The sequence below is a fragment of the Lissotriton helveticus genome, chromosome 3_1, assembly GCF_964261635.1.
Source record: "Lissotriton helveticus chromosome 3_1, aLisHel1.1, whole genome shotgun sequence".
Lineage (NCBI taxonomy): Eukaryota > Metazoa > Chordata > Amphibia > Caudata > Salamandridae > Lissotriton > Lissotriton helveticus.
In genome coordinates, this window is record NC_136061.1 from 921,871,198 (window position 1) to 921,883,576 (window position 12,379).

General features: G+C 45.6%; 1 protein-coding gene across 1 annotated transcript in view; it reads left to right on the plus strand.

The window, feature by feature from the left end:
- The window catches only part of TMEM50A (transmembrane protein 50A), a 43,683-nt gene that overhangs the window by 1,198 nt on the left and 30,106 nt on the right, over positions 1-12,379 (plus strand). The window contains exon 2 of the mRNA XM_078681261.1: positions 7,366-7,469. Coding sequence (XP_078537387.1) covers positions 7,377-7,469 — 93 coding nt within the window. The 5' untranslated portion in view covers positions 7,366-7,376. The remainder of the gene's footprint in view (positions 1-7,365; positions 7,470-12,379) is intronic.

The following is a 12,379-nucleotide window of genomic DNA, read 5'->3' on the forward strand; positions in this document are numbered from 1 at the left end:
ATCCTCAATTGGCGTCCTTGCTTAAAGCACCTACGCAGTTGTAGTCAAAAGTCTGACGGTATGTTTTTAAAAGCATGACAATACCCAGCTGAGCAATAGGTCTAGATTATGCCTGTATTCTAAGAAATGTAAAGAACTGAAACACTGAAGTGTAAAAGTAATTTGTATTTGATGTTTGCCTACAAAATACTACAAGTTAGAAAGTATCCATAACATGCTCAGGTATTTGTTGTCCCCAGAAACACCCACTGAGAAGGTGTCGTCTTCCTCATAAAAACTGTCATGTCTAGTGCCTGAATACTCCAATTTAAACCTAGTTTTAGGGTTATTTGCTGATGTCATCTGATGTGGCAGGTGTCATTACTGATAATTTGAGCAATGGCATCGGTGATGCCATCACTTTTAGTAAGATGGCGAAACCTCTGATGTGAGTTCTATTCTTAATGAAGCAGGGAAAGAATTCCATAATTTTGAAGCCAAGGAGGAAAACCTCCTCCTCCTCCCTCCCTCCCATCCATACATATTTATCACGAACTGGCTGTAGCACTCCTGTGCTAGAAGATTATAGAGGCAAAAAAAATGACATCAATATGTAGGTGTAGTACTAGAGAGCACCCTGCGCACCACGATTAGATGAGGCTTCAGAAACATAGCCTTGTCTCTTTAGGTTAATGATCAATCTTCTTTCGAAATATGTTGTGACCTACGTTCTTTTGTAATCCATATGTATAAACTGTTGTGATGAGAATGGACATAAGCACCAACAAAAGGTGCTCTTATATCGGACAGTATAAGATGTAGGATTTTTCATAATTGAACAGTGTGGAAATTGGTTTTGTTACTGCTCCAGTTTCACTAACACATGATCTGTGCAACTTTATCACCAATGTTCATATTAACACTGCATGGCCTTAAACCAACTCCTATTGTGTGTCTATCAAAATCCCCTTTTCTCTGTGCCTTGAAAAAGAGTGTTTGGTATTTTTACACCTGCTTCTTGGTGGTAATTTAGCTTTAAATAATTACTCTACTACGCCTGCTTGACATTTTTATTTGCATTATTTTGCAGCACATATAGTTCTGTAGTAGGGGATCTCTGTGTATAGTCACAATCTAGGGAATAGTCCCGCTCATGTGCGGGGACCCCGTAGCAATCAACAATAATCTCTTAAGCTGCCTTCTGTGCAGTCCTGCATAGACACTTAAGAGAGAATTAAAGACAAATAATGCAGCCTATACCAGCAAGGCTACACTGTCCAGTACTTCAACTAGAAATTCAAAGGATATTCCACCAATATCATATTCAGCACAGTCTGCCAAATTTCACCCATAGAGAAACTTCCCCCTTCACAAAATCCTTGGAATGATAGAGAGGAAGGGATGGACAGACAAGCCCCCCATAGGCTGCCATTATGTGGCTTAACAAGGGATACCGTGCCTTTAAGGAAACTTTCCAGAACTCTCGGTATCCCAGAATGCACAGCAACTCCCTCCACTTTCAGTTCTTATTTCTGGCTCCTGCTAGCAGGACCCTGGAGCACTGAGCTCTCCCTTTTTGGGTGTTTTGTCTATTTTTTTTGCACTTGTCAAGTGTTTAGTGTGTTTCACTCAACGTGTTTTTGTTCCTTCTTCCTTTTGCTGGAGTTTTCTGGTGAGTTTGGCCACTTTTTTGTCAGATATGCCTTCCTTATTTGACAAATGCCCTGAGTGCGCCAGGTAGAAGGCCAAATCTGATCCACACAGGGTGTGTATTCTCCGTCTCCCTTCTTCTCATGTCCCTGTGGATTGTGAGATCTGCCAGCAGTTCTCCAACAGGACCCTGAAGGACAGGGAGAAGACTCTGCTCTGAGGACTGGATGACCACCGTCTGCTCCCTGTCCCCCCAGGGCTCTGGGTCGAAGCGGCGTCGACGTTCGACTTCGAGGGGAGTGACGTCGAGACCTCGGACGAGGTCGACGTCGAGGACCTCTTCGTCGTCGAGACGCCATCGACGGCGTGAAGGGTCTGGAAGGCACCGGTGCTCGCCGTCAAAGCGACACCGCCGTTCGGCGTCTACTCGACGTTCGTTGTCGAGACGAAGATCGACGTCGAGATGAAGATCATCGACGTCGAGATGAAGATCATCGACGTCGAGAAAAAGATCATCGACGTCGAGAAGACGATCGACGCCGAGACGCTCAACGTCGAAGAGGAGGTCAGCATCGAGAAGGAGAAAATCTACGTCCAGGGGGCGTTCTAAGACCAGGACTGAGTCCCAGGGCTCTGTAGTCAGCCTTTCCTCGGCATCCACGAGCCCGCGGCCGCGCCGTCACTCGTCCACGAGGTCGGCCTCTAGGTCACCGCCATCCAGGCCGGTGCAGAAAAGAAGGAGAGTGGTAGAGTCTCCGTGCTCGGAATACTCCCAGACCTTTTCTCCTCTTCCACCGCCAAGGTCTCTCTCTTTGCCTCATCTCCCGACACCACCTACGGGGCTTCCACGTCCTAGGCTCCTGCCCCGTCCACAGCTCCCTCCTTTACGGCCAGTGGACAGACCAAGGCCAAGGAAGTCGAGATCTCGCTCCAGGCAGAGGGACAGATCCAGAAGTGACCGTCGTTCATCCACACGGTGCCACAGGAGGGACAGGTCTAGGTCCCGTCACACGACTCGTCCAGTACCCGGGACTATTCACCTACACCGTCGGACTCCCCTCGGACGAGGGTGTCTCCAGTAGATGACATTGTCTCCTTCCAAGAGGTGTTGTTACATGGGGCGGCAAAACTGGGCTTTACACTCACGGTGCCCATGCCATCGACTTCAGTCCTCTTCGAGACCCTGCATAAGAAACAGCTGTCTCGCCCTTTGTTGCCCTTGATGCCAGGGCTGGAGGAACCTGCCATGGAGCTCTTCCTCACCCCTGCATCTACAAAATCGGCACCTTCGAGGCTGCAAAAGAAATACAGGGACCCGGACTCAGACCCGGCGTTCCTCCGCTCGGACCTTGTACCGGACTCGGTGATAGTGACGGCGGCGAGAAAACACACCACCGCCCCGTCGTCGACGGTGCCTCCTGACAAGGCGAGCCGCTTGATGGACTCGGCCGGCAGGAAAGTCTGCGGTACTGCCTCCACTTCTATGAAGGCCGCGAGTGCCTCCGCTATGTTGGGTTGTTACGACCGGGCCTTATGGGAGTCCCTGCAGCAGTTCCTGGAACACCTTCCCAGGGATAAAAGAGAGGATTTCCAAGAGATCATTAATGAGGGGATGATGGTCTCCAACCAGGTGATAAGCTCGGCTGCGGATTCCTCGCTCTTTGCAGCCCACGGGTACTGCCATGGGATCAACCTGCGACGCCACGCCTGGCTGCGTCTGACGTCACTGAAGCCAGAGGCACAGCAGAGGGTCGCCAACCTACCGTTTTCAGGAGCGGCCCTGTTCGGCAAACATGCGGATGAGGAGATGGCCCGCATGAAGGCGGAGGCTGAAACCCTGACGGCTGTCGGGTTGGAGAAGCCGAAGGAACAGAGGAAGACCTTCTGCCCGTTCCAAAGGCGTTACGGTGCGCAGGGCAGAGGGCAAGGTCGGCAGGCTGGACAGCAGCAGCAGCAGTACCAGCGGCGACCATTCCAGAAGCGCCAGAGGTGCAGATGTGGTCAGCAGTCCTCCGCGAACAAGGGCCCGGCCGGGTCTAAGCCCTGAGGTGCTACTCCCCCTCTTCCGTTACCCGCTCCGGTGGGCGGGGAGGCATACAAAATTACTTGGCAGAGTGGAGAAGAATTACTCAGGACAAGTGGTTGCTGAATATTGTTTGCAATGGATACAGTCTTCGTTTTCTCAGCCTGCCTCCAGCGATTCCACCGGTTTGCTCGCAGTTCCAACTGCGCGAGCTCCAGGCCGAGGCAGATACCCTGTTAAGAAAAAGGGCGATAGAAGACGCCCCTCTGTCTCAAAGGGGAAAGGGTCTTTACTCACGCTTCTTTCTGGTACGCAAGAAAGACAAGCACGAGTTCAGGCCCATTCTGGATTTGCGACAAGCAAACAAATGGATTCGCAGGAAATAGTTTTGCATGCTGTCTTTGCACCAGATTTATCCTCAACTGCAAACAGGAGAATGGCTTTGCGCAATAGATCTACAGGATGCGTACTTCCATTGCACGGAAACACCGGAAGTTCCTGCGATTCCAAGTCGGCACCAATCACTATCAATACACCGTGCTCCCGTTTGGACTGAAGTCTGCGCCCAGGACTTTTTCAAAGTGCATGGCAGTGGTGGTGGCACACCTGAGAAAGAACAAGGTGTTTGTTTACCCTTACCTGGACGATTGGTTGACCAAAGCATCCACCTTACAGGAAGCGCAATTGCACTTCAACAGGACGGCCGTTCTGTTGACCCAGCTGGGGTTGCACATAAACATATCCAAGTCTGTCCCGACTCCGGTCCAGTACCTACAGTACTTGGGAACCTCCATCAATACGCTGTCAGCAAGCGTGTCTCCTTCGGAGGAGAGACGCTTATCGCTCCGTCGAAAGGCTCAGGCTCTCATGGCTGTTCCATCTACAACAGTGAGGACGGTGTCTTCTCTACTCGGGTCGATGGCCTCTTGTATCTTCCTCACTCCACATACACGCCTACACATGTGGCCGCTGCAGGAATGTCTGGAGGATCAGTGGGACTAGAGGCGAGGGAACTTGGCCGACAGGATAAGACTGTCTCTGCACGCTCAGCTGTCCCTGAGATGGTGGTGTTCAGCAGAGAACCTCCTCAAGGGGGTTCCGTTCCACAAGGACATTTCCACTCAAACTATCGTGACGGATGCTTCTCTCCACGGCTGGGGAGCGCATTCCGGACAGTTACAGATCCAAGGAACGTGGTCCCAGACGGAGTCCACGTACCACATCAATTTCCTGGAACTCAGAGCTGTTCACTTGGCACTGAAGGCCTTTCATCCGTCCTTCCAGACCAACTCTCTGCTTGTACAGACAGACAATACGACCACGATGTATTACCTCAACAAGCAGGGGGGCTCGAGATCGCGCACACTGTCACAGGAAGCGCAGGCGATCTGGCACTGGCTACTAGCCAGAGGACTGACGATAACGGCTACCCATCTGCCAGGTGTGCAGAATGCTCAGGCGGACGCACTCAGCAGACTGATCCAGGAAAACCATGAGTGGTTCATAAACGACGAAGTGCTCGAAGACGTCTTCGCCAGGTGGGGCACTCCAGACGTGGATCTGTTCTCCACCGCCGACAACAGCAAATGCCGAGACTTCGCATCCAGGTATTACCAGCAGGGACTCTGGGGAATGCGTTATGGATCAACTGGTCGAACAGCTTTCTGTACGCTTTTCCACCCATTCCCCTGATTCTGGCGGTGCTCATCAAGCTGTCCCAGTCCAGGGTGCGGATGATCCTCATTGCTCCGGAATGGCCCAGACAGTGGTGGTTCACGGACCTGCTTCACCGGTCTCTCCTTCCTCACATACAGCTGCCGTGCCGGCCGGACCTTCCCACGAAGTTCGGGGGGCAGATGGTGCACCCCAACTCTCGTCTTTGAGTTTGGCGGCATGGCTCCTGAGATAGTGTAATATGGCCATTTGAATCTTTCTGAAGATTGTATGGACATACTGAAGGAGGCTAAGCGCCCTTCCACTAGGACTTCCTATGCTTACAAGTGGAAGAGGTTCTGCATCCGGTGCACGTCCAAGAACTATGATCCGACGACATGCAAGGAAGACTTCATCCTTCCATACCTTTTGCATTTGGCGCAGTCTGGCCTTAATTTCCATTCTATTAAGATTCATCTCGCTGCGCTGACTGCCTACAGAAAATGCCCTTCACAGACATGCTTCTTCCAGATTCCTGTGATAAAGGATTTTTTTTGAAGGCTTGAAGAAAGTGTTTCCTCCTGTTCGGCTTCCTTCGCGGGATCTGAATGTGGTGCTGTCCAGGTTGATGAAGGAGCCTTTTGAACCTATTCATAAGGCTTCGCTGCAGCATCTGTCCTGGAAGGCGGCGTTCCTCATGGCCATTACATCGGCCCGCAGGTTGAGTGAAATTCAGGCATTGTGTTGCCAGGAACCTTATACTGTATTTCATGCTGCTAAGGTTGTGATGCGTACTCACCCTAAGTTCCTTCCTAAGGTGATTTCTGATTTTCATGTTAACCAGACTATAACTTTACCCACGTTTTTTCAGAATCCTTCCACTCCATTGGAAAGGTCTCTTCATTCCCTGGATGTCAGAAGGGTGTTGAAATTCTATCTGGATAAGACCAAGGGTATTCCTAGATCCGACCAATTGTTTATCAACAATGGGTCGGTCAGGACTGGTCTTGCTACCTCTAAACAGTCCATCTCTAGGTGGATTGTGTCCTGTATCCAGTTATGTTATCAAAAGGTTAATAAGACCTTAGGGGGTAAGCCTAAGGTTCTTTCCACCAGGGGCAAAGCGGCTACAACAGCGTTGCTCCGTAATGTTCCCATTGCAGACATCTGCAGGGCTACCACGTGGAAGTCGGTCCATACCTTTGCGAAGCACTACTGTCTGGACTCTGATGCCAGAGCAGATGCTCAGGTTGGGCAGGCTTCGTTACGAAATCTGTTTGCACAGTAGTGGTGTTGTCTTTTTCCTCCACCGCCGGTTTGGTTGTGGGGATGGGCTTGCCATTCAATTCACTAGATTAGGACTATACACAGAGATCCCCTACTACAGAAGGAGTAGTTTCTTACCTGTAACTCCAGTTCTGTAGTAGGGGTATCTCTGTTATAGTCATAAGCGCCCGCCCTCCTCCCCGGTGGAGAAAAGGATGAAATACTGAATGCTACAGGCTTAGCTTTATACACCTCTAAAAAGAACAAAGTGGAGGGAGTTGCTATGCATTCTGTGTTACCGAGAGTTCTGGAAAGGTTCCTTAAAGGCACGGTATCCCTTGTTAAGCCACATAATGGCAGCCTATGGGGGGCTTGTCTGTCCATCCCTTCCTCTCTATCATTCCAAGGATTTTGTGAAGGGGGAAGTTTCTCTATGGGTGAAATTTGGCAGACTGCTGAATATGATATTGGTGGAATATCCTTTAAATTTCTAGTTGAAGTACTGGACTGTGTAGCCTTGCAGGTATAGGCTGCACTATTTGTCTTTAATTCTCTCTTAAGTGTCTATGCAGGACTGCACAGAAGACCGCTTAAGAGACTATTTTTGATTGCTTCGGGGTCCCCGCACATGAGCGGGACTATTACCTAGATTATGACTATAACAGAGATACCCCTACTACAGAACTGGAGTTACAGGTAAGAAACGACTCCTTACACAGGTGTATGTCACCTGTAAACCTAAAAAACGATAATGCTAACTACATTTTTGTAAAGCTAGTGTTCTCTTTTAACAGGGAACCCAAAAATGTCGGGTTTTTTGGATCGAATGAGCTGCGCCGAATGTATAGACTGGAGTGAGAAACGGAACACTGTTGCATCCATTGCTGCTGGAGTCTTGGTATGACACACATTTGAATTCGTATTGTTTGTTTCAGTCAGTCCATTATTTTAGAGTCTAAACATTGTGATGCCAGACTTGTATTATTTTGTACATCCTATGTTTGTTTTCACGTTTAGTATACCTTTTGAATAGTGCAGGGAGTATACATGTTTTTAAATACATTTTGGTCCGTAGCTAAATATTAAAGATCGAGCTTAATCTTGGATAACATTTTGAAGGCACGTTTTTACTTTTAATCAACTCATAATGACTTTGTAAAAAGTAGAGAAACATATTGCTCTTAAATTTTACTGGGCCATGCACTGACTGTTCCAGGGATACTCTGTTTATACCTTTTAATTCCATTTATACATTTGCGAATAGGCTTTTGCTTGCATTAAATTATTATTGTTTAAAAATGGTGGTGCTAAAATTAGATCAGTACCCAGAAAAATCTGTAGAAATTAGTTTCCAGCCAGATGTCTGCATTGACTCCAGAAAGTAGTACTACCAAAATATGTTGATCAAAACATTGAACAGAGACGTTTGATATAAACTTTGGACCAATTTCGGTAACTTTTTCTGCACCTAGGTGCAACATAGTGCGCAAAAGTTGGGTAAGTGTATGAAAATGAAGGTGTTGATTCAGAGAATCATAACAGTTAAATTATTTACTAACACAAATCCATATGTCTGTGCAAGAACACCTACACCCTTTTGCACGCATAAACCTGCTAGTGCGCAAGGAAGAGGAAAGGAAAAGGGTGTGCTACATAAAGATTGCTATGTCAGTCAAAAAAGTCTATTTAGATTTCTGTTTTTAGCAAAATTGGCACATAGATAATCACAAAAAACATATTGCCCCTTGGATCTGCTGAGGAGAGACAAAACGCATACATTTAAAATTGAAATAAAATGTATAAAGATTTCTTCATCCAACCTCCTACAAATGCAGAGACCACATGAATTTCAGTTGCTCCCAAAATCAGTTCATCCTTTTTAGTATCATATTCTGCTTAAAATAGACTTGCACTCTCATTTATGTTTCAGAAAATCCCCCTGATTTAATTCCTTTTATTCATCAGTATATTAATGTAAGTAGTGACCTGTTCAACTAGATAGATATAGAAATTATGAGAATGGAGGACGTATCAGCTCTAATTCTCAGAGTTAATGAATGCCAGTATGCACTTAGGCTTACTCACAAAGGGCACAAACAAAATTTGGAATGAATACTTCATCTTCAAGTTATAAAACTCACAGGTTTCTTATTCAGGTTGTTCCAGAGTCTTCTTTCACATGTCTTCCCTACCTTAATGCACATTGAACCTTGCCTTTAAGTACAATGTTTAAATAGGGGAAACCAGCTCCCCCGTATAGTCTGACACACTCAGCCGGTCAGGTAACTGAGTACTCTTAGGCAGTCAAATAGTATTTACCTTACTTTCTACAAGAATTATCACTGTCTTAATGGTGTGGTTTCAAGGTGTGCCCACAAGGAGCTGCTTGCCTGAGTGTGTTGAGGCTAATTTCTGTGAATTTTCCTCCTGCAGCTCCAACCTTTCATGACTGCTGTAGTTACTCCAGGCTCAATATTTTCTTAAGAGCCAGTCGTCTTAGGCAGCCACTCTTGCCATGGGATGATCTAAGATAGTAATACAAAGGCTTCCATTTGGAGTTGTATCCTATGCCTCTATATCCAGTTCCGTCCTCACCAAAGAAGGAGCAGGGCTTCTGGAGAGCTGGCCATGGGCACTTTAGTTCTCATTCTCCACTACCCGAAAGGCAAAAGCCTCTTTAACCTTTCCGTGGATGTCTGGACCACCATGTTTGTAATTTAAAATGGCCAGATGCATTTTTCCATAGGTTCTTAATTTTTTCCAGTGCTATCACCTGTTGAGCCGAGTTGCCAGTAGAGGAGTAGATAGTAGCAGGAATACACTTAATCCTGTCTCTTCTCTAGGTGGAAATGTGACTCTTGGTTGGCCTCACTGAAATGCACATGATTTTTTATTTTGAGCAATTAACTCCTAAATCAGAATTAATAAAAAAGAATAAAAGTAGGTATTGAAGCCATGAGAGAGGCAGTGTACCTTCTTGACTGGCATTTGTTATGTGTCTGTTTCTGCTGTATTTTAAGAAAACAACATTCAGTAGGTCTGCATCATCTTTTGATTTTGTTTTTTTAGCAGGAGGACATCAAAAACATTTATAAGGTGAAAATATGTCTTCAAAATCTTACCGCAAAAAATAAACTGTCTTTTTATCTCATTAAACGAGTCTGGCTGATGTGGCTAAAAGAGAGATTGCTAGCGAAGTGTTCAGTCATCTAAAGAATTTCCACAAATTACCGGATTGAAATACGTAGGCTCTATCCATTACGATGTCCAGGGCCACTGCTTACAGTTAAGACCACCATTTCAAATTTAAATTCAAAGGAGTTTCAGGAAAAAACTTCAATCAACAGACCCATAACCTTGAGAGGAGTCCTGGATCCCATATGCCCATCTACTAACATGCAAAATCTAACGATCGTAACAGCAATAAACTGAGCTCAACAAAGAAAGGGGCAAACCCTAGCTACAAATGAGAAAACACAAGAATGGTTCTGGCTGCCCCTGATGACCAGAAAGTCTCTCCAAAGGAAAACTTCATCAGCATGTGCTCATGGAATGTACATGGTTTCGGTAAGATGCACTATGACACCGATACAAGTGATTTCCTTTGGATTTTCGATATCGGTTTGCTACAAGAAACATCAAATCTGAACCCAACCTCTGTAATAAAGTTCACAGAACATCATACTCCAGCAGTAAGGTAGTTATGGTCATAGTAAGGCAGGTCTGTCCACGCTCACTTTATAACAAAATACAGCTGAACACAAGAAAATACAGATTTAGGAATAGAGTGGCTGCAAACAATGAAAATAATCATACAAGGGTGAAAAGCATTACTCCTCCTAAATGTTTACACCCACCCAAGTAAATCTAAGGAAGCCGAGAGGAGCACCACCTTGGTAAGTTTAATAAAATCATTGCAAAAGCTACACTCAAATATATTTTTATATTCACAGGGGACTTTAGTTTCAAATTCCTGCAAAAGCCTGGCAGTGCCTCATTTACAGTCAGAAAAGATACAAATTCTGACAGACCAGTTTCAGATTTAAATTTGCGACAGAAGCTAGAAGCTCAAGATTTAAAATTTTTACATGGAGTGGTAAAGGAGGATTAGCCTGCATCACCTACGCAAGTAGTGTAAATGTAGTGTTGCTTGTATAGCGCACGTATCACCCCAGATGTGGCATCAAGGCGTTGTAAGCATACCACTGAGGAACCCTTCCTGGCCTCTCCCTGTGAATTACCCACTCCTGGGCACCCCCAGGGTGAAAGCCAGGCATCCTAGCGCTGTTGGGGCCGTTGTGGAGATTAAGTAAGCTATTGCCCAGAGTTGCAGCGTGGGACCCATGATTAAATTAGGCACCGAGGCGAGAATTATCAGGTCCGAGGAAATTGAGCCCAAGACCCGCCGAGGCGGGAATTGAACCCTGGTCCCGGGCCAGACCTCTGCATCAGGGTCTGCCGCTCTAACCATTGAGCCACACTTCTCCACAAGTGGCAGGACGTGCTCAATCAAAGGCTATGCATTCATCATTGGTCAAATATTTTCAATTCAGTCCCTGGCCTTAAAACGTCCACTTTCCGCAAACATTAAAAATCAAGCTAACGCTTCGAAAACTGACCAAAACAAAAGGATTAGCATCGTTGCCTGAAGGTTAAAATAGAAAACAGCTAAAATGGCATAGTGAGAATCGAGAGCACATAATGGCAACACACTCCAGTATAAAATGTAGAGGGGCTGGGTGCAGATGCAGAGCTTCACAACTGACTAAACTGAACAGAAAGCTACCCGTTACATTTCCAATTAAACAAGAGGTTCATCCCAAAAAGGCAGGAGACCCTACAATGGGTGGATGTGGAGGGGAGAGCTGGTATACAAAGGAGCTGTGAGACTTGAAAAAGCAAATGGCTAAGGAAGTAAGAACAATTACCGCACAGGCTAAGCAGGGACATGAAAGTGATAAATGTGAACTTCGTCAGAAGAGAGCCTTATACAAAAAAGAATGTTGGAAAGCAAAAAAGGCAAAGCAAGAAGATACATGGAATAAGTTCTTGCAGTCTAGCAAGTCCAAAAACAGCAGAGAATTCTGTGGGCTGATAAACAGGCTCAGCCGGGGCGTAGACTGGCATTACCACAGCGGGAGAAGAAAAACATACAGATGCAGAAAAAGGAGTAGAGACCAGTCCTCAGGGGTACAAATAAGGAACAGTAAACTATACAAAGGTCGTTGACATCGCAAATGCACAGACGACACCATTTAAAAATAATGATGCACACCTAATTGATAACAAACGTTTAGAAAAAATACTGATGAAGCTGAAAGCAGATGGGGCACCATGCCCAAATGTCCTTTCAAATGCTCTCTTTAAATATGACCTAGAATTCTGGTCCAAATATTTAACAAAATTGTTACGTCTGATTTACAGTACAAATAAGATCTCCACATCATGGAAAGGGAGCATCCTTCATCCCATATGCAACAAGCATTTGCAATGCAATAGGTCTCGCATTAGGAAAGTTTGAGCTATTGGTATTGTAAATGACACATTTTTTATTTATGTGTTGGTTTAGAAAATATCGACATTAATAGCTTTGTCATTTACAATGCCAATAGTTTTAACTTTTGCAAATGTGACACCTATAGCATTTGTAATGCAATATGTGTTGTATTTACATGACTTAGATGTATTGTTATTACACATACAAATGGCTTTTAATTTTTTTTATAATTAATACTTTAAAAAAAGTTATTGTAATTTATAATGGCACTGGCGTACATTTTTGTAATTAACTTTTGTGAAGATTATGTT